The sequence below is a fragment of the Onychostoma macrolepis genome, chromosome 25 (assembly GCF_012432095.1).
Source record: "Onychostoma macrolepis isolate SWU-2019 chromosome 25, ASM1243209v1, whole genome shotgun sequence".
Taxonomy (NCBI): Eukaryota; Metazoa; Chordata; class Actinopteri; order Cypriniformes; family Cyprinidae; genus Onychostoma; species Onychostoma macrolepis.
Window position 1 is genome coordinate 14,159,650 of NC_081179.1, and position 23,347 is coordinate 14,182,996.

Consider the following 23,347-nt stretch of genomic DNA (forward strand, 5'->3'; position numbering starts at 1 on the left):
TTATTAAAATAACCCCCTTCAAAAGTTTGGGAACCCTTGGTTCTTAATACTGTGTGTGGTTAACTGGATGATCTGGTTGACATGAGTCCCTTGTTTGTTCTGAACAGTTAAACTGAGCACTGTTCTTTAGAAAAATCCTCCATGTCCTTCAGATTCTTCAGTTTCCCAGCATCTTTTGCATATTTGAACCCTTTCCAGCAGTTACAGTATGATTTTGAGATCCATCTTTTCACACTGAGGACAATTGAGGGACTCAAACACAGCTATAAAAAAAGGTTCAAACATTCACTGACGCTCCAGAAGGAAACACGATGCATTAAGAGCCGGGGGGTGAAAACTTTTGAATTTGAAGAACAGGGTAAAATGAACTTATTTTCTCTTCCGGTAAACACGCAAGTATCTTCTGTTGCTTCCGAAGAGCAGCACTAAATGAAAAAAAAAAATTGATATTTCAACAAAATAAGAAAAATTTGGACATTTTCATCCTGTTCAAAAGTTAATGCATCATGTTCCTGCTGAATAAAGGTATTGATTTCCTTCAAATAAATGTTTGAATGGTACTGTATATATAAATGTCAAAGGTTATCGAATTTTAATTAAAACACAATTTTCTTTTTTTCTCTGGAAGACCTTGCAAGTGCTGAATCAAACACAATAAGAGCAGAAACATGTATTAAGAAAGCAAACGGGGTACATTTTGAATTCACGTCATCTTCGTCTGGCAGATTCATCTCTCATGTGCCTTACCCTGCTCTGAAACCTCTTGTAGTTTTAAGTATTCATTCGCTTAGCTGTTGAAGAGCTGCGTCTCACACAAGAGTGCGACTAATGAACTATTATGACAACGAGCGGCTAAATTATCCATGGTGTTCGGGGCAGACCTGCCAAGTGCCAGCTGTCAGGTTCCTCTAACAATAATCCCTCACCAGCACATCCAGTGAGAGACTGCCAATCATGTTGTTTGCATGCATCAACACAACACACAACGGCCTTTTTTCCCAAAGATGTCTATTTTTGCTTGTCCCTCCACTGAGCCACAATCCTATATTTTTACTTCAGGCTACGCATGGAGAGTTTGGCACATGCCACAGGATCTCAAAGGTGTGTAAAGTGGAGCATCTAATAGTTTATTCTTAAAAACGGGCAGATGGGAGAATCTAGGACTGGTGCGCGGTGATCGAAATAAAGCATCGAGTTCATTTTTCATCAAAGGCTGCTTTCAGATTCCGAGTCGAGAACATTTTCCACCATTTTCCATGTGCTACGGACAGAAATAAAACGGTGAGCGATAAAAACCAAGGATGGCACAGCAGGTGTGCAACATAGATGGATTTTTTTGTAGCTGTGTCCAATTAAAGATGTGTTGCTAGAGTTGAAAGCAAATGTCTGGGTAATATTAGGTGACCATTGTACACAGCTGCAGAACGGAGCATGGTGGTCTCATGCCAGCAGAATCGATTTATCATATGCTTCGCGTTTATAACTTCTAATCCATTTATCCTGCGAGTAATACTGTCAACTATGCCACCTGCATAATGTAAAACTGTAGCCTGGTAGCTTTGTTTATGCATACCTGAGCGTAACCATTTTAATTGCACCAGTCATCAAATGTGTCCAAAAATGCTTAGTGAACTCGCTGCTTTGGGGTAATTTGAAACCGCAATGACAGATTTCCACTCTCGACAAGGCAATTTTCGGTTTCCTTGATGCATGGGCCTATTTTAACAGTGCATTACACAACACGGCGCTGACAGACCGAATCTGATTAAATTATCTCAATGTCTGCACCTGTAAGTATGATTTCAGCTGGAATGCTTGACCATTAGTCTGAATCACAGCAGCCGTGAGATTAATGATGTGCTGCAGACAGCTGTAGACGAGCAGACAAAAAACAACGAGGCTGACTCACAATATCCTATGGTAAAACTCTTGCAAAAGTCTTTTAAACAGTCTACATATAGGCTACACACGCAAATGTGTTATTATTTTTGTCTGTGTAGATTCATCACTAAACTATCCAGGTGTTAAAACATTCCAAAACTGTAACTATAAATCCAGCTTTTTATAGTCCAGTGATTTTAATAAAAATTACATTTTTGGAAGTATTATTATTTTTCAATTAATATACATTTTAGCTATTGTATATTTAAAATTAGATTATTCATACATATTTTTAAAATAAAAAAAACTCTTTTCAGATATCAAAATCTCAATGACAGGCTATATGGAATATATTCCATTGTATGACAACTTTACAAGTTCAAAAGTTTAACAAAACATTTATAATCCATTAAAATGAGGGTGAAACAAGAGATTTTTATTAATATTTTTCAATTCACTTTCAATTGTAAAGAAATTCATATATATTCATATATGTGTGTGTGTGAGATTTTTTTTCCATAAATATTAAATATTTTATTAAATTATTTAAATTAAGTGATTTTTAAATATTTTAATTGCAAGTAAAATATAATTCAAATATAAAATACTCTTTACATTTTTTATTAATATTTTCATTTTGCAAAAAATGTCAATGTTACAAGTGTGTGTGTGTGTGTGTATATACACAGCAGGTAAAATAAGTATTGAACACGTCACGATTTTTCTCAGTAAATAGATTTCTAAAGGTGCTGTTAACATGACATTTTCACCAGATGTCGGTAACAATCCAAGTAATCCATACATACAAAGAAAGCAAAACAAATATGTTCAGAAATTAAGTTCTGTGTAACAAAGTGGAATGACACATGAAGAAAGGGAGGTGCAAAAATGCATGGAAAGCCAAGACACCAGCTGAAATCTATCAGTAATTAGAAAGCAATCCTGCCCCTTGTCAGTGGAAATTAATATTAGTTGGTTCAGTCCCAACTGATGGCCTATAACAAGGTGTCCCATGACCAACGTGCCACACAAGAAACATTTCATGAGGGGTAAAAGCAAAGAGCTTTCTCAAGACCTTCGTAATGTTATTGTTGCAAAACATACTAATGGCATTGGTTACAGAAGGATTTCTATACTTCTGAGTGTTCGCGTGAGCACTGTTATGGCCATAATCTGGAAGTGGAAAGAACATCATTTCACCATAAACCGGCCGCGACCAGGTGCACCTCGTAAGATTTCTGACAGAGGAGTGAAAAGAATTATCAGAAGAGTTGTCCAAGAGCCAAGGATCACTTGTGGAGAGCTTCAGAAAGACCTGGAATTAGCATGTAGAATTGTTTAGAAGAAAACAAAAAGTAATGCACTCAACTGCCGTGGCCTGTATGCACGCTCACCATGCAAGGCTCTATTGCTGAAGAAAAAGCATGTTGAAGCTCGTTTAAACTTTGCATTGAGACAAGCCTGTGAAATACTGGGAGAATATAGTCTGGTCAGATGAGACAAAAATTTTACTCTTTGGATGCTATAATACACACCATGTTTGGAGGTCAAATGGCACTGCACATCACCCCAAGACATTATGGTGTAGCACCGGCAAAATTCATAACTGAAAGAAGGATGAATGGAAAAATCTACTGAGACATTCTTGATAAAAATCTGCTGCCATCTACCAGGATGATGAAGATGAAATGAGGGTGGACATTTCAGCGAGACAATGATCCCAAACACACAGCCAATAAAACTCAATTGGTTTCAGAGAAAGAAAGTAAAGCTTCTAGGATGGCCGGCTAATCACCTGACTTGAATCCAATAGAAAATCCATGGAAAAAACTAAAGATCAGAGTTCATAGAAGAGGCCCACAGAACCTTCAAGATTTGAAGACTGTTTGGGTGGAAGAATGGGCCAAAATCACACCTGAGCAATGCATACGACTAGTTTCTCCATACAGGAGGCGTCTTGAAGCTGTCATTACCAACAAAGGCTTTTGTACGAAGTATTAAATACATTTCAGTAAGCGTGTTCAATACTTTTCCTTGGGTCATTATTTTATTACACAGAACTTAATTTCTGAACTTAGTTGTATTGTTTTCTTTGTATGTATGGAATACTTGGGTTGTTACCGACATCTGGTGAAAATACACACACACACACACACTTGTAGTTGTCATACAATGGAAAATATTCCATATAGCCTATCATTGAGATTATGTGCGTGATTTTTTCTTTCTTTCAAAAATATAAAATACTCTATTAAATGATTTAAATTAAATGTTATTTAAAGATTTTAATCAAATCAGATAATAAAAATAGTGTGTGTGTGTGTGTGTGTATATATATATATATTAGTGCTGGGCAACGATTAATCATGATTAATCGCATCCAAAATAAAAGTTTTTATTTATATAATGTAAGTGTGTGTACTGTGTGTATATATATATATATATATATATACAGTGAGGAAAATAAGTATTTGAACACCCTGCTATTTTGCAAGTTCTCCCACTTAGAAATCATGGAGGGTCTGAAATTGTTATCGTAGGTGCATGTCCACTGTGAGAGACATAATCTAAAAAAAATTCCGAAATCACAATGTATGATTTTTAACTATTTATTTGTATGATACAGCTGCAAATAAGTATTTGAACACCTGTCTATCAGCTAGAATTCTGACCCTCAAAGACCTGTTAGTCTGCCTTTAAAATGTCCACCTCCACTCCATTTATTATCCTAAATTAGATGCACCTGTTTGAGGTCGTTAGCTGCATAAAGACACCTGTCCACCCCATACAATCAGTAAGAATCCAACTACTAACATGACCAAGACCAAAGAGCTGTCCAAAGACACTAGAGACAAAATTGTACACCTCCACAAGGCTGGAAAGGGCTACGGGAAATTGCCAAGCAGCTTGGTGAAAAAGGTCCACTGTTGGAGCAATCATTAGAAAATGGAAGAAGCTAAACATGACTGTCAATCTCCCTCGGACTGGGGCTCCATGCAAGATCTCACCTCGTGGGGTCTCAATGATCCTAAGAAAGGTGAGAAATCAGCCCAGAACTACACGGGAGGAGCTGGTCAATGACCTAAAAGAGCTGGGACCACCGTTTCCAAGGTTACTGTTGGTAATGCACTAAGATGTCATGGTTTGAAATCATGCATGGCACGGAAGGTTCCCCTGCTTAAACCAGCACATGTCCAGGCCCGACTTAAGTTTGCCAATGACCATTTGGATGATCCAGAGGAGTCATGGGAGAAAGTCATGTGGTCAGATGAGACCAAAATAGAACTTTTGGTCATAATTCCACTAAACGTGTTTGGAGGAAGAAGAATGATGAGTACCATCCCAAGAACACCATCCCTACTGTGAAGCATGGGGTGGTAGCATCATGCTTTGGGGTGTTTTTCTGCACATGGGACAGGGCGACTGCACTGTATTAAGGAGAGGATGACCGGGGCCATGTATTGCGAGATTTTGGGGAACAACCTCCTTCCTCAGTTAGAGCATTGAAGATGGGTCGAGGCTGGGTCTTCCAACATGACAATGACCGAAGCACACAGCCAGGATAACCAAGGAGTGGCTCTGTAAGAAGCATACCAAGGTTCTGGCGTGGCCTAGCCAGTCTCAGACCTAAACCCAATAGAGAATCTTTGGAGGGAGCTCAAAGACTGATCTAGAGAAGATCTGTGTGGAGGAGTGGGCCAAAATCCCTCCTGCAGTGTGTGCAAACCTGGTGAAAAACTACAGGAAACGTTTGACCTCTGTAATTGCAAACAAAGGCTACTGTACCAAATATTAACATTGATTTTCTCAGGTGTTCAAATACTTATTTGCAGCTGTATCATACAAATAAATAGTTAAAAATCATACATTGTGATTTCTGGATTTTTTTTTAGATTATGTCTCTCACAGTGGACATGCACCTACGATGACAATTTCAGACCCTCCATGATTTCTAAGTGGGAGAACTTGCAAAATAGCAGGGTGTTCAAATACTTATTTTCCTCACTGTATATATATATATATACACACAGGTGCTGGTCATATAATTAGAATATCATCAAAAAGTTGATTTATTTCACTAATTCCATTCGAAAAATGAAACTTGTATATTATATTCATTCATTACACACAGACTGATATATTTCAAATGTTTATTTCTTTTAATTTTGATGATTAGAGCTTACAGCTCATGAAAGTCAAAAATCAGTATCTCAAAATATTAGAATATTACTTAAGACCAATACAAAGAAAGGATTTTTAGAAATCTTGGCCAACTGAAAAGTATGAAAATGAAAAGTATGAGCATGTACAGCACTCAATACTTAGTTGGGGCTCCTTTTGCCTGAATTACTGCAGCAATGCGGCGTGGCATGGAGTCGATCAGTCTGTGGCACTGCTCAGGTGTTATGAGAGCCCAGGTTGCTCCGATAGTGGCCTTCAGCTCTTCTGCATTGTTGGGTCTGGTGTCTCTCATCTTCCTCTTGACAAGGTCAGGTCAGGCGAGTTTGCTGGCCAATCAAGCACAGTAACACTATGGTCATTGAACCAGCTTTTGGTACCTTTGGCAGTGGGGGCAGGTGCCAAGTCCTGCTGGAAAATGAAATCAGCATCTCCATAAAGCTTGTCAACAGAAGGAAGCATGAAGTGCTCTAAAATTTCCTGGTAGATGGCTGCGTTGACTGTGGACATCAGAAAACACAGTGGACCAACACCAGCAGATGACATGGCAGCCCAAATCATCACTGACTGTGGAAACTTCACACTGGACTTCAAGCAACATGGATTCTGTGCCTCTCCACTCTTCCTTCAGACTCTGGGACCTTGATTTCCAAATGAAATGTAAAATTTACTTTCATCTGAAAAGAGGACTTTGGACCACTGAGCAACAGTCCAGTTCTTTTTCTCCACAGCCCAGTTAAGATGCTTCTGACGTTGTCTCTGGTTCAGAAGTGGCTTGGTAGCCCTTTTCCTGAAGATGTCTGAGTGTGGTGACTCTGGATGCACTGACTCCAGCTTCAGTTCTCTCCTTGTGAAGATCTCCCAAGTGTTTGAATCGGCTTTGCTTGACTGTATTCTCAAGCTTGCGGTCATCCCTGTTGCTTGTGCACCTTTTCCTACCCAAATTCTTCCTTCCAGTCAACTTTGCATTTAATATGCTTTGATACAGCACTCTGTAAACAGCCACACCTTTCAGTAATGATGGTGACTTACCCTCTTTGTGGAGGGTGTCAATGTTCGTCTTCTGGATCATTGCCAAGTCAGCAGTCTTCTCCATTATTGTGGTTTCAAAGAACAAGAGATACCCAGAATTTATACTGTAGGATGGTCATTTATTCAAACTCAAATGTAAATATTCTAATATTTTGAGATACTGATTTTTGACTTTCATGAGCTGTAAGCTTTAATCATCAAAATTAAAAGAAATAAACATTTGAAATATATCAGTCTGTGTGTAATGAATGAATATAATATACAAGTTTCACTTTTTGAATGGAATTAGTGAAATAAATCAACTTTTTGATGATATTCTAATTATATGACCAGCACCTGTATATATACAGTGGATACGGAAAGTATTCAGACCCCCTTAAATTTTTCACTCTTTGTTATATTGCAGCCATTTGCTAAAATCATTTAAGTTCATTTTGTTTCCCTCAATGTACACACAGCACCCCATATTGACAGAAAAACACAGAATTGTTGACATTTTTGCAGATTTATTAAAAAAGAAAAACTGAAATATCACATGGTCCTAAGTATTCAGACCCTTTGCTGTGACACTCATATATTTAACTCAGGTGCTGTCCATTTCTTCTGATCATCCTTGAGATGGTTCTACACCTTCATTTGAGTCCAGCTGTGTTTGATTATACTGATTGGACTTGATTAGGAAAGCCACACACCTGTCTATATAAGACCTTACAGCTCACAGTGCATGTCAGAGCAAATGAGAATCATGAGGTCAAAGGAACTGCCTGAAGAGCTCAGAGACAGAATTGTGGCAAGGCACAGATCTGGCCAAGGTTACAAAATAATTTCTGCTGCACTTAAGGTTCCTAAGAGCACAGTGGCCTCCATAATCCTTAAATGGAAGACGTTTGGGACGACCAGAACCCTTCCTAGAGCTGGCCATCCGGCCAAACTGAGCTATCGGGGGAGAAGAGCCTTGGTGAGAGAGGTAAAGAAGAACCCAAAGATCACTGTGGCTGAGCTCCAGAGATGCAGTCGGGAGATGGGAGAAAGTTGTAGAAAGTCAACCATCACTGCAGCCTCTCCTCAGTGCAAGACACATGAAAGCCTGCATGGAATTTGCTAAAAAACACCTGAATAAGATTCTCTGGTCTGATGAGACCAAGATAGAACTTTTTGGCCTTAATTCTAAGCGGTATGTGTGGAGAAAACCAGGCACTGCTCATCACCTGTCCAATACAGTCCCAACAGTGAAGCGTGGTGGCAGCATCATGCTGTGGGGGTGTTTTTCAGCTGCAGGGACAGGACGACTGGTTGCAATCGAGGGAAAGATGAATGCGGCCAAGTACAGTGATATCCTGGACGAAAACCTTCTCCAGAGTGCTCAGGACCTCAGACTGGGCCGAAGGTTTACCTTCCAACAAGACAATGACCCTAAGCACACAGCTAAAATAACGAAGGAGTGGCTTCACAACAACTCCGTGACTGTTCTTGAATGGCCCAGCCAGAGCCCTGACTTAAACCCAATTGAGCATCTCTGGAGAGACCTAAAAATGGCTGTCCACCAACGTTTACCATCCAACCTGACAGAACTGGAGAGGATCTGCAAGGAGGAATGGCAGAGGATCCCCAAATCCAGGTGTGAAAAACTTGCATCTTTCCCAAAAAGACTCATGGCTGTATTAGATCAAAAGGGTGCTTCTACTAAATACTGAGCAAAGGGTCTGAATACTTAGGACCATGTGATATTTCAGTTTTTCTTTTTAATAAATCTGCAAAATGTCAACAATTCTGTGTTTTTCTGTCAATATGGGGTGCTGTGTGTACATCAATGAGGAAAAAAAATGAACTTAAATGATTTTAGCAAATGGCTGCAATATAACAAAGAGTGAAAAATTTAAGGGGGTCTGAATACTTTCCGTACCCACTGTATATATATAAATATATAAGCACACACATACAGTATATATTTATATTCATATAATTTATATTATATATAAATATATTTAATATATAAACATAACATATTTTCTTAAATATGTACATGCATGTGTGTGTATTTATATATAAATAATAAATATAAACAGTACACACATATATTATTGACTATATATATATATATATATATATATATATACTATATTGTGTATAGGGCAAGGTTCAAAAAGAAATGATTGATTTAGTCAGCGTGGAAGAACTTGACTGGTCTGCAGAAAGCCTAGTCCTGAACACCTCTGGTGTGACTTTAAATGCATATCTTGAGCCAATGACTTGTACATATGGATACAGTAATTTTAGACACTTCCAATGCAACAGAGATGGAAATACAATTTTTTAAATACATGAATTATGTTTCCATCTTTGTTGCCACAGTTTTGGAAGTGCCTTTTTCTGTTCTAAAGAAGGGGGTGTCCCAATACATTTGTCCACATAGTGTATGTACAAGTCATTGGTGTCTGGTAAAGAGTTTTTGGCTCAAGATCTGCATTTAAAGTCACACCAGAGGTGTTGGACTAGGCTTTCTGCAGACCAGTCAAGTTCTTCCACACTGACTAAATCAATCATTTCTTTTTGAACCTTGCCCTATACACAGAGGCATTATCATGTTAGAAAAGTCCAAACTGTTGCTTTAAGATAAGAAGCACACAATTCCCTTGAATATCATTACATGCTTAAACATTAAGATTTGTACTCATGGAAATTACTAAAGTAGTCAAACCTGTTCATTAGAACGGGGTGACCCAATACTTTTGGCAATCTAGTGTGTATGTATATGTATATATATATATATATATATATATGTATATGTATATGTATATGTATATGTATATATATATATATATATATATATATATATATATATGTATATGTATATATATATATATATATATATATATATATATATATATATACACACACACATACAGTCATGGCCAAAAATATCGGCACCCTTGGTAAATATGATCAAAGGCGGCTGTGAAAATTAAGCTGCATTGTTAATCCTTTTGATCTTTTATTAAAAAAATTCTCAAAAATCGAACCTTTCGTTGGATAATAAAGGGAAATATCATTATGAAATAAATGTTTTTCTCAAATACACGTTGGACACAATTATTGGCACCCCTAGAAATTCTTATGAGTAAAATATCTTTGAAGTAAATTCCCATTCATATTCACAATTGTGAGCGCTCCAGGGTGATTATGAACATGAAATTATCCAGCCATGGCTTCCTGTTTCACAGAAATATAAATAGGAGGGAAAACAAAGCCCAAATTCCCTTAACCATCCATCACAATGAGAAAAACCAAAGAATATATTTCTGATGTGCAGCAAAAGATAATTGAGCTTCACAAATTAGTGAAGTGGCTTTAAGAAAAGAGCTAGAGCAGTGAAAATTCCCATTTCCACCATCAGGGCAATAATTAAGAATTTCCAATCAACAGAAAATGTTACAAAACTACCTGGAAGAGGACATGTGTCTATATCGTCCTAATGCACGGTGAGAAGGAGACTTTGAGTGGCTAAAGACTCTCCAAGGACCACAGCTGGAGAATTGCAGAAAATAGTTGAGTCTCAGGGTCAGAAAACCTTTAAAAGAATTGTCAAACAGCACCTACATCACCACGTGTTGTTCGGGAGGGTTTCTAGAAAAATTCTCCTCGCTCATCTAAAAACAAACTCCAGCATATTCAGTTATCAGACACGACTGGAACTTCAAATGGGACTGACTTCTATGGTCAGATGAAACTAAAAAATGAGCTTTTTAGCAGCAAACACTCAAGATGGGTTTGGTGAACACAGGGATAAAAAGTACCCCATGTGTACAATGAAATATACTGCTGTGTTTTTGATGTTGTGGGCCTATATTTCTGCTGGAGGTCCTGGACATCTTGTTTAGACGCATGGCATCACTGATTCTATCAAATACCAACAGATAAAAAATCAATAAGTGACTGACTCTGTTAGAAATCTTATAATGGGCCATGTTTGGATCTTCCAACCGTACAATAATCCAAACACAAACCTCAAAAACAACACAAAAATGGGTCACTGAGCACAAAACCAAGCTTCTGCTGTCCATTCCAGTCCTCTGACCTGAACCCTGTAGAAAATGAGTGGTGAACTGAAGAGAAGACGCACCAACATGGAGATGGGAATCTAAAGGGTCTGGAGTGATTCTGGATGAAGGAATGGTCTCTGATCTCTTGTCAGGTGTTCTCTAACCTCATCAGGCATTATAGGAGAACATTTAGAGCTGTTAAACTGGCAAATGGAGGTTTCAAAAAGTATTGAATAAAAGGGTGCCGTTAATTGTGGCCAACGTGTATTAGAGAAAAACATTTATTTCATAATGATATTTTCCCCCATTTTAAATTCTTATTATCCAATGAAAGGTTAGATTTTAGTGATTTTTTAAAATAAAAGATCAAAAGGATTAACAATGCAGATTAATTTTCACAGCCGCCTTTGATCATATTTACCAAGGTTGCCGATATTTTTGGCCATGACTGTACACACACACATCATTTTTACATTTTTATTATTTTCATTTTGCAAAAAAATTGTATACATAGTGTAGCAGTTTATATTCTTAATATGCAGTTTATTTATTTAATAATGTATAATATATGATCCATTATATTTAATATATACTAAATCTAATATTCACTTAATGGAAACAACCATTTTAAACTGCAAAGCCAATATAAAGTGATGTTTTCACGAGTTACTGATTAGAAATTCTAAATAATCTTACTCGTTAGGGCAGCTTCACAAGGGCAACTTCGTTAATTAATTAACCTAGAAACTAAATTCAGCACTCATATGGGAGAATGACCTCTTTTTATATCAGTGTCTTCACGTACCTTTACATGAGATCTATATGGCGAAAATGAAAAGATACTGATCTTTACTCCTGAACTCAATGACTGAGTGATGGGCAGCAAACAAGCAATGGCTGTGTCTCAAAACATAATGAGCTACCCACCTAGGTGGCATAAACACATTTTGAACAATCAACATTTTTGGGCATCACAGGCCTGTTTTGAATGTCTATGGCCAGTTCTACTACTTAAAAGAAAGCGTATGTATATGTACATGCTATTTTAGCTACCTTTATCTGACCTCTTACATTGCATGTTTAATTTAGCAAGTGCTGTTCAGTTAACCTTCCGGATATAAAAACTATTATTTCCCATTTTTAATATTTTGTGTAAAAATGTCGTGACTTACAACTGTTTAAATTAAACGTTAAAAGTGGTTCCTGATAAACAACTTGGACTCTGGACATGGGAGGTCGAGTAAAGTGCACTGCATAGTGGGATACAGTTTTCTGTGTAGTATACTACTATTTGTAGTAGTTCAGGTAACGTTATTCTACGTACCTACATATTTTGAGACACAGCCTGAGCTCTGACAAACCGGCTGTACAAATAGCACACTACATTAGCACATGTACAATATGTTGTCGTCTTTTCGGTACGTCTCTCTTGTCTCATTTTGTGGTGTACTAAGTTGAAAACTGCGACGCTAATTCAAAACACAAAATCCTCCTGTAGTTCAGCGTTTAGCGACCACGCTGGATTGACAGGTCACGCCGCTACTATAAACAAGGGCAAACAGGGGGCGTGTGATGAACTTCAAAACGGTGCATACAATTATAATACATAAGCAAAAGTGAAGCATAAACCCCTCAACACTAATGCGGACTAAATGCCGAGTATCAATGATATCAGACGCGTGTCCATACACTCACCTAATGTCTTTATGTACGTGCTGTACGTCGCTCCGTTCAGTACGACACCACGCTCGCTGCTTCCGGGTCCTAAAGCCCTCCCGCTCTCATTCATATTATTAGCTTGAGCATGTTTAGACTAGTGTAGTGTATAAATTACATTTTACAAGTAATAGTAAAAATTTTAATAAAATAGGTGTATACTTATTTCATACTTATTCTTATTTTTAGTCTATAGCACACCTGTACATACAATTTATTATTATTATTATTAATTATTATTAAAAAAAATATTTTATTGTGGTTTATTTATATTTATATAGGCTGTGTGTATTTTATTCACATCTTTTTTTTTATTATCTGTGTGTTGTTGTTTTCTCTGTGTACTGGAAGCTGTGACACTAAAACAAATTCCTTGTATGTGCAAACATATTTGGCAATAAAGCTCTTTCTGATTCTGATTACTAAACTTAAGTTTTAAATACAGTAATGAAATATTCAAAATGTAAAATAAAATGCGTGTATATACATACATGCATAGCCTGCATAAAAAAATTCACTAATTATTCAAAGTAATAAGCCTATTTTACATATTATAATTAATTATAATTTAAAAAAATGGAATGTGAGATTTGAAAGAAATTAGCTATATTTGATTTAGAAATATTTTTAGAACAGAAAAAATGCTATAATTATTGCATTCATCTTTAAATTTGACGAAAATGAGGCCGTGAGGTAGATGTCTGATCAAAAGGGTGTTACATGTCATTTTCATAATGTATTTTATATGTATGAATTTAGAGATTTATTTGAAAAGCAATCAAAATATATGCATAACCATTATATTAATAGTAATTAATATAGTTAAAAATAATGTGAAAAATATTACAATCGCTTATACAGACTATGAATCTATCCATAGCGCTGTTTTTAATCACAAATATAAAAAATGGTTTTACTATGGTATTATGACAGAACTGTTTTTAACTAACTTGTGGCAGATGTACATTTTGGTTCTTTACAGTTCAATGGTAAACATGGTAAAAGGTTGCATACAGTCCTTGTACTGGATCTCAAGAGACACCATAATATATAAAACACCACAGTATACATCAATCAACCTTTATTTGTTTGATGGTTAATATTCAACATTTACAAATAAAAACTTTAGTTGCAACATTCAAAGCTATGAACTGGTTACATTTTCATATAAACACCTTTTGTACAAAATCTGTAACACAGGCTATATGGAATACTTTCATCCCATCGTATGATATAAAGTACAACTTTACAAGTTCAAAAAATTGAACAGAAAGAGTATAATCCATAAAAAGGAGGGTGAAAGGAGAGAACAGGACAGGAGAAATACAGGCGTGACTAGAGTTAAAGTCCTACGACTTGACCATTGGCAATCTATCGAAATTACAAAACATGATTGCCGAAAATGAGCAACTCTCATAACATGGCAATATGAGAACATAGCTGCAAAGCCGTTAATAAAATAGGTAACAAATGAATCAGTTACGGTGCCCATCTTTAAGTATTTTATAATCATTCCAACGTTAGTTCGATTCTTCACACTTCAAATATTTTAGGGTGCCAAAAAAATACAGCACTTTGAACTTTGTATTTATCTACAAAAATGCAATAATAGAATAAAATCACAGGGGATATTTTTGCCAAGAACAATTTTTATCAAGTACAGACCATTTCAATTGTCTATACACGATCAATAATGTAAACTGACAGCCGAGATTCTCAAAGGCTGCTGTGTGTTTTGAAGTTGCATTTTAACGACTATCAAATAGTTATTATCCAATATTTATTAAAAGAATTGTGGGCTTTTAAGCTGGCAGTGAAAAAGCTGTTTGTTACGATAAATTTTACATCGATATGTGGAAAGTTTTCTTTCGTAGGAAGGGATGTAGCAACACACTCTCACATGGCAATTCGTGACTATTTTACGTTTTGACAAATTGGTGGCTAATTGGTATGAATTCGTACAATTTGCTTACGCTCAGTTATGTTCAGGCGTGGACCTTCATGCTTACTTTTTACGAAAAAATATATATATGTTCAGGCATGGACCTTCATGCTTACTTTTTACGAAAAACACAATTTCATAAGATTCACATCGTATGAATTCAAACGAAATCGCCACTTTGTAATATAGTTACGTTTTCCCATGAGATCGGGTTGGTATTTTCTTTGAAATGAAACTTTGCAAATGTCTAAAATCAGCTGTTTTGTTGAACACTTGACTACATTGTCTTTGTTAGAAAGAAATTTTTTTTTTTTTTAATGTTGTTAGCGTGTTCCATGGTAAAAAATAAAATAAAATAAAATACACATAAAATGAGAAAAAAAAATGTTTTTGGAAATGAAAAAAAAAAATATATTAAACTTTTTTTTTTAGAAGAAGAAAACAAATACTGAAAGAATATAAACGATAAAACAATATAAACGAACATCAATTCCACACAGCATTTCCTAAAGTTTGTTTATCGTCTACAACCTAGAGTCCAAATAAGATCCCAAATTGAATTTCTGAACGTAATGCGAAAAGTTCTGTCAGATTTAACATTCAAAGGAGAAAGAAAAACAGATTTGATCTAGCCAATATTGTTTGGAAGTGACTGCGGCGACACAACCTGATTTGGGATCAGGCTGCTGGGAAAAGTCATCTCAGAACTAGATGATGTTTGTTTCTATCGCTCTCTGCAAACTACAATGGTTATATTGCTTTGTACTGCTCATGCCCCATGCAGTCTTGATCTACGCCTCTGCACACGGTTTAAGAAGCACATTGTTGAGCACTAGCGGTCACGCTAACTTCAGTTAAGCTTTCCTAACTACTCTCACTGACAAAGAAGTTAATACTGTTTGCATCTTTGGCACAATACTCGGAGACCACACAATTTCATCACATTGGCACATTTAAACGGTCAGGCAGTTTCGGTAGATACGAGGCTACATTAGAAAAAAAACCAAACACTAAGAAATATGTAGCACCTTTTAGCCATTCCAGAAAGTACAAAGCGGTTAAAACGGGACGCAGGTCTAGCTGTACGCCTCGGTTTGTGTAAGACCAAAAAAAAAAAAAACTGCTGTAGTGTGGAAAGAAAAGCTGTACAACACTGATTTTGTACTTCTATCAAAAATACCTTGCTAGCAATATGTTTCAGAGCACTCTAAATGGGATATGGACCTGCCAGATCTTCAGATTTTGCTGTAAATTACATGCCATTTCAAAGCGTACATAATCTCTTCATGGCTTTTCTAGTACATTTCATTTCTAGCCATAACTGCATATCAGAAGGACTGCGCCGAGATGGCCGGTTCAGTTCATCGGTGAAGAACAATTCTGAGCTGCGCTTTAGACTGGGTCTAAAGAGCCGATCCACTAAATAATCACTAAACCATCAAATATGCAGCTTTAAAATGAAATTAAGATGATCTACTTAATATCAACGAACAAAAAAAGGAAAACATTCATCATGGGAGCATTCCGCTTCACTTTCATTTCGATTTTAGAATACAAATCGCTAAATTAAAAATCTAAACGTATGGAGGACTGAGAGTGGCATATGATAATAAATCAATCTTTTGTCAATAAATAAAAAAAGAAAAATCATGAAATGCGTATGTCAATAAATACATAGTCCAAAGTCCAGAAGTATAAATTGACTCAAATACTAACATTATTTAATAAATTAAAATAATTACATTATTTTATCAATTAAATAGCCTATTTGATAAATAAATACAATTATAAAATATTATATATAAAATTTAATAAAATATATTAAAGCATGAATGAAATGTGTCAAATAAATAAATAAATTATATTTAGCAAAAGACTTTGTATTAATATTGACATCATTTATTTATTTGAAATGTGAATAAAAATGAATGAAATGTGTCAATACATAAATAACTTTTCAATTATGTTTTGTATCAGACTATGATGGATTTATTAGCATTTATTTACTTAATTGACACCTCTTGATTTATTTATTGACACATACTTATTTATTGAAAGATTGTTATACGATTTTAATTATTTATATATAGTATAAATAAAGCATGTAATGTGTCAATAAATAAAAGGCTTTCCAATTAAATTTTTGCTTGTTTTCTTTGGACTTTGACACATTTATTGACATATTTTGCTTCATTTATTGACATATACTTACTAATTTAGTAAGATTAGTAAGATTTGAAAGATTTATTTATATGCCATTCCCTATCCTCCACAAAAATGCACCTCCTTGCATTTGAAAACTTTGCCAATTATGATACATAACCTACAGTTATTTTACAGTAAACGGCTGCAAAAAATGCGACGTAGTCCAAGTTACCGTTGACGCACTACAGCTGAGAGACCTTCCTGGGTGTGGGTCGGTGACGGGGCTCTGAATTAATGCGCTGCACGCGGTTGAGCTGGGGTTTGCCGGTCAGGCTGGGGTTGTCAGTACTGGGCGGCACTGACAGACTGTGAGGCAGTGGCGTCGCTCGCCGGGGATTGTTCCGCTCGTAGACGCTGTAGGGCGGAGGAGTCTTGCTGCCCCGGCGAATGGGCATATCTGCGGGGACGGCAGGGGGTAGAGGAGGGTCGGGCGGCGCGAGATCGATCCCGCACGTTTCGGAGACGCTGCAGCGGCTGAGAGACGAGATCCCACTGCTGTAGCTGCCAGAGCGGGCAGGGGAGTGAGACGCCAGGCTCCCCATCGGCAAGCCATCGGTCGGGGAGGGAGTGAGGGGCGGGACCATTGACTGCAGAGCAAAACCAAGGACAAACTTCATTAGATATCACCAACTATTAACACAGAGTGACTTAAGCATCAACCAGTCACCTTCTGAGGGGAACGGGCGGTTGGCATGGGAGACAGTGACCTCACGTTCTTGCACAGAGATCCTGTTCAACACACACACAGAGGAACAAAAGGACGTGTCATTGAGCTGTACATAACCGACTGAAGTGTAACGGCTGTTATCTGACAGCAGAAAGCTGCAGTACCTGTCTCAGGTGTGGGGAGACTGGGTTCACAGCGTGGTAATGCTGTATCCACTGGTATTTGGAACGGAATCATCCTCTGCAAAAGATAGAAAAGATAGAAATTCCAGTCAATCTGCTACTCCTGCTATACTGTGGATGTTCATTGAACACTGTAAGATAAAATAGGCTTGATTTTATTAATCATTGTCACAGATTCATCAGTGCACATTAATTTATGGAAAATGTATTCTTATTCTTTTTTTTTGTTTTTATTTAATTTACGGATAATTTATTATTATTGTTTTTTAAATACTCAATATTTATAGTTTCAATTATTATTTATACTATTTACATACAGTAAATTATATATGACAATGAAATTGCATATTTTTTATATTATATAATGCATATAGTAATTATTAAAAATATTTTCTGTATTTATTTCTGCTGGTGTAACGTAAGATTTAATACATTATATTTAATAATATTTATAAAAAATATATACCACCATATACCAAATGTTTGGGGTCAGCAGGATTTTTGTGAAGAAATTACTATTATTCAGTAATGATGTTAATGACACATTAAATTGATCAGAAGAGAGAAAGACTTCTATTTAAAATAAATGCTATTCTTTTGAATTTTCTATTCATCAAAGAATACTGAAAAAAAATGTATCACAGTTTCCACAAAAATATTAACCCTCTGGGGTCGACAAACGCGTATACGCGTTTTGAGGCAGATTTTCCTGATAAGGCCGAAATGAGCATGAATTACTCTACCATTTTTGATCGTACAGATAAGAGCAATACACCATTCGAATCTGCAGAACCTATTTTCCATGTTGTTAATAATAAGAAATGTTGCAGCATATTATAATGATTTCTGAAGGATCATGTGACACTGAAGACTGGAGTAATGATGCTTTGCTATCACAGGAAAAAAAAAATTACATTTTAAAATATTTTCAAATAGAAAACATATTTTTGTAATAATATTTCATATTTCAAATAAGAGTCTTGAGTCTTCTTTCATTGACATAAAAAATACTTAACCACCTCAAACTTTTGAATGGTGGTGTACATAAATATATTTTCAAAATATATATGAAAATAAAAAATAAAATAAAAATAAAAAGAGTGCAGTCAAATGATTAATCGCATCCAAAATAAAAGTTTTAATATATATGTGTATATGTGTGTGTACTGTGTATATTTATTATGTATATATAAATACAAACACATGCATGTATATATTTAAGAAAAACATGTTATGTTTATATATTAAATATATTTATGTATAATATAAAAAATAAGAATAAATATATAAATGTATATACATGTAAATATGAAAAAAATATATACTCTATGCGTGTGTATTTATATATACATAATAAATATACACAGTACACATACATATATTATGTAAACAAAAACTTTTATTTTGGATGCGATTAATCGCGATTAATCGATTGACAGCACACACAAAAAAAATGTTTCTAAACAATACAGTATACGAGTTGTTGCTAGGTGGTTACTAAGGTGTTCTGGGTGATTACTTAAATCAAAGAGCCCACCTTTTTTTTTTACTTAAAAAAATATATATAATGGTCTCTAGATGTGGCTTGGGACCCTCATTCAATGTTAGTGTATGAGAATTTGAAATATCATAATCAATTCTTGGTGGATAAAAATGAAGCCCCACCCTACATTATTTCCCACTGAATATTCAGTTTGACATGTAATTGTTAAAGAGTGGCGGTGGAGCCGCTCTGACCTGTGTGGGGTCCAGTGGGCTGGGGAAAATACCGCTGCAGAGTCTGTCCCGCGGAGAGAGGCAGGCGTTGTCTCTGGAGTGCTTGTGCTTGTCAGACGGCAGTGGAGAAGCTAATGAAGAGGAATAAAGGCACGTAGTGTGAGAGTTGAAAAGATAGGGAATAACAGAGGAAATGAGGCAATGCTGCAAAATGATGCCAATTATGTTGCGGGGCGTTGTAAGTACTGCTTGCTTTCGAGTGCCGGATTGCTTATAGTCTATTGAATTCACTCACCTCTATTGCTGGAGGGCGCAGAGCTGTTCACATTGTGTGAGCCAGAGTGATTTGAGCTCAGACTTGAGGTAGACGGACTGGGCTAGAAATAGACAACAGATATGCAATGTGATTTTGTTTTGTTTTTTTTGTTCTTTTATGAAGTAAATAAGCAAAGATACATTAAAAATAACCATATAAATGATCATAATATAAATAAGTGTTAATTATATAAATAATGCTATTATATATAATTGTGTACAAATTCATATATAACTATAAAATTTATAAAATTTTAAAACTATATATATATATATATATATATATATATATAAAAACTATATATATATATATATATATATATATATATATATATATATATATATATATATATATATATATATATAAAAATATCTAAAAAATAAAATAAATATATATATATACACACACATTCAAAATGAAATACTTAAATACATGTAATGTTGTGACTTAAAAACAAAATCATGTTTATGTATTCTTTAATAATTCATTATTTTTGGAAAAAAATTATTTACACATGAAAAACGTTTTAAAATGTACAATATATATATACAGTGTATAAATTATCATTAAAAATAACCTAACATGTTATTTATAAACGTATAAATTATATAAATAAATGTATTATATATTACATATATTTATTTATTATATATTTATAATATATTACATAATTACTAATATTATTAATAATATTAAATAATTAAATCATATTTTTAAAACTGTTGGATGTCACCAATGATATTATTTTTATGATATTGCATTTTCTGGCACAAAAGAATGGGTTTTGCACTTTTTTTTTAAATTTAAACTTAAGGTGACAGCTAACAGCAATGAACAGAAAAATTCATCCTAAATAAAATAAATAGAAAATTAAATTAATTCATTAAATTAATAGAATGGTTGTCTGAATCTGACAGTTAATAGCGTTAACTTTTAGTAACTTTTAATTCCCTAACACTGAGCGTATCTTTGAATTTCTCACTTGCATGTTGAAAACCTCATCCGAGCTCTCTGATTGGCCAGTGATGTTGCTCACTTCGTTTGAGGCCTGTGATGACAGTGAGGATGAGGAATATCTGTTGACAGCTGGATAGCTGAGAGGACTGAAAGGAAATTGAAAGACACGAGAAAGACAGGATAAATTTAGCAAACGTGTGGGTGCGTTCAAGCTGCCAATCTGTCAAACCTGATCCAAAACATAAGCATTCCTAAATAGCATCTACACAGACGAGATTTCAACTGAGTTCAACTTTTTAAACTACAAACCTGCGTCTCGCCACGATTCGGCCTCCCTCTGGGCTGATGGCATTAGGTACGGGGGTCCTGCATGTGCGCGGGCTGCCATTTGCAAAATGCAGAGGACTAACTCGCACATAAGCGGAAACTCTTGTGGCTAAACAAAAAAATATTAACTGTTATAGAAAGCGTTTCATCAAATTGTTAAAATTAACACAGTTTTTAAAGGTTACATTTGTAATTTCAATGCCTCTAGTGGCACTAAGCAAAATGTACTTTTTAAACAGGTTTTTCAGACATTCATCTGCTATTGGTCAGACAAACTCAGTGGCCCCGCCCCAAACTCATGCCACTGGTTGAGCCAATTTCTAATAGGCTGTCAATGTTTTTATTGGTCATCAATGGAAATTGTTCTGAAAGTGATTCCAAAGTTATCGTTGGATAACGTTTATAAAGTTTTAAATATGGATATTTTTGTATATTTTTCTTACACAAATGTAGCGCTTCGCTTTAGAAGGCTTTTATTAAGCTGTGTGGAGCACTTTTTATGATGGATGGATGCACTTTATTGGACTTCAAAATCTCGACCACCTTTAACTGCCATTATAAAGCTTGAAAGAGCCAGGACATTTTTTAATATAACTCCGATTGCATTCGTCTGAAAGAAGAAAGTCATATACATCGACGATGTCTTGAGAGTGAGTAAATCATGGGGTTATTTTCATTTTTGGGTGAACTTTCCCTTTGAAGTTGCATATTAAATTGGGATATTCATTTCAACATCTAAAAATGTACACAATTCCACTTTAAGACCAGTGAATATGTATCTATATGTGTAAAAGTAAACATACTTGAATCCCCAGACTGGAGCGCATTACATGAAACTGGTCAACAAGCTTTTTATGTAATGGCCTCATATCCTGTGGGACGAACTTCTCGTGCACGGCTAAACCAAATTCCAGAATATGGGCCTGCAAAAAGTCAGAGAGAAAATTGTATTATTCTTAGAACAAACAAAATATTTATATAAACAACATAAAAGAGGAAAATGTCTAGAAATGTACTTTTTGTATAAATGTTGGATTCATTTTGTTTTTGCTTCGGATTGTTTTGAATTTAAGGAATTTTTACATTTAATAGCTTTAAAAGTATCAGGTTTTGCAACCATCAGGTAAAAGGTAATAGCATTTTCTTAAAAAAACAACAACTTTTAAATATTCTTCAAAGTAAAAGTATTTTTAACAAATATAATGAATTGTTAATACACAAATATCATTATATTTTATAGACACATTATCAGATGTATTTTTAATATATCTTATATTTAAAAATATATTTTAAATAAACAGACAAAGAAAATATGAGTGTCACATCACTGACCCAAATAATTATTGTTTTTGTACCTGCTCAAACATCAGTTCCCTAAGACGAGTAATTTTCTCTCCATCCTCTGGATGATTTGCGATGTAATCTTTTGCAAAGAATGCCTGCGTGGGGAAGTACATAAAGAGACGCATGAATCATTTGTATTCATGCTACTTTTTAAGAAAAGAAGAGTTAATAAATAAACTCATACAGTGTGAAATCCAGTGCATGTCTCATGCATTTCAACGCAGTAAACTAACCTGCACTCCTACTCATTTCTTAGAAACTATGATGCAATATTACAAAGACACTTGGGAACGTTTCCACGACTCTCGTTTAATATATCATGCTAATTGTCATATGTAAGTGACATTTTGATCCAGCTTTCATAGCCCAGTGACTAGACCTGGAGCCCTGTGCTTTGTGGTAAACTTATCATCTGTGCAGAGAGGTGCATGCTGGGATTCAGGAGAACCCCTGCCGTTAGCTCTTCCCTTTTAATAGAGTTAGCTGAAGCTCACACTCACAAAAGGCCAGTGCTCAACATGCTGTTGCTTGGCAACTGTCAGAGATACACACAGCAAACGGTCCTATGAAGTGTGAGGATGTGGGCTAGTCATTAAACATCCAGCGAATGCTCTTTTGAGGGTTTCGCTGAAAACAACAGCTACAAACCGGTCTTTCATCTTGCTAAAAGGAAGAAGGTGAAACCGGAGTCAGTGCGCTCAGACCAATAAATCACTTTACAGACAATTTATGTTATCAAGGCTACGAGACATCAACAGAGTCAAAACATTTCGATCACAACAGTTCATAAAACGCCATAAAACAGTTTTAAATAAATTACATCAAAAACTCAGAGCATGTATT

General features: G+C 35.4%; 2 protein-coding genes across 7 annotated transcripts in view; both read right to left on the reverse strand.

Moving 5' to 3' along the window:
• immp2l (inner mitochondrial membrane peptidase subunit 2) overlaps window positions 1–12,911 on the reverse strand; it is a 105,489-nt gene extending 92,578 nt beyond the window's left edge. The window contains exon 1 of one of the 6 annotated variants that reach the window (XM_058767828.1): window positions 12,828–12,911. Coding sequence is in view for 5 of the 6 variants with exons in the window: in XM_058767827.1 (XP_058623810.1) it covers window positions 3,417–3,419 (3 nt within the window). In the remaining variant the exon portion in view is untranslated. Of the gene's footprint in view, window positions 1–3,416; window positions 3,484–12,827 lie in introns of those variants that run through there. The other 5 variants (XM_058767827.1, XM_058767829.1, XM_058767830.1 and 2 more) reach the window with 5 other exon arrangements.
• Window positions 12,912–13,922: 1,011 nt separating this feature from the next.
• dock4 (dedicator of cytokinesis 4) overlaps window positions 13,923–23,347 on the reverse strand; it is a 76,278-nt gene continuing 66,853 nt past the window's right edge. Inside the window, 10 exon segments of the mRNA XM_058767528.1 lie at window positions 13,923–17,582; window positions 17,663–17,724; window positions 17,827–17,902; window positions 19,582–19,691; window positions 19,856–19,937; window positions 20,859–20,979; window positions 21,143–21,254; window positions 21,257–21,269; window positions 21,964–22,083; window positions 22,516–22,599. Of these exon segments, the coding sequence (XP_058623511.1) occupies window positions 17,178–17,582; window positions 17,663–17,724; window positions 17,827–17,902; window positions 19,582–19,691; window positions 19,856–19,937; window positions 20,859–20,979; window positions 21,143–21,254; window positions 21,257–21,269; window positions 21,964–22,083; window positions 22,516–22,599 (1,185 nt within the window). The 3' untranslated portion in view covers window positions 13,923–17,177.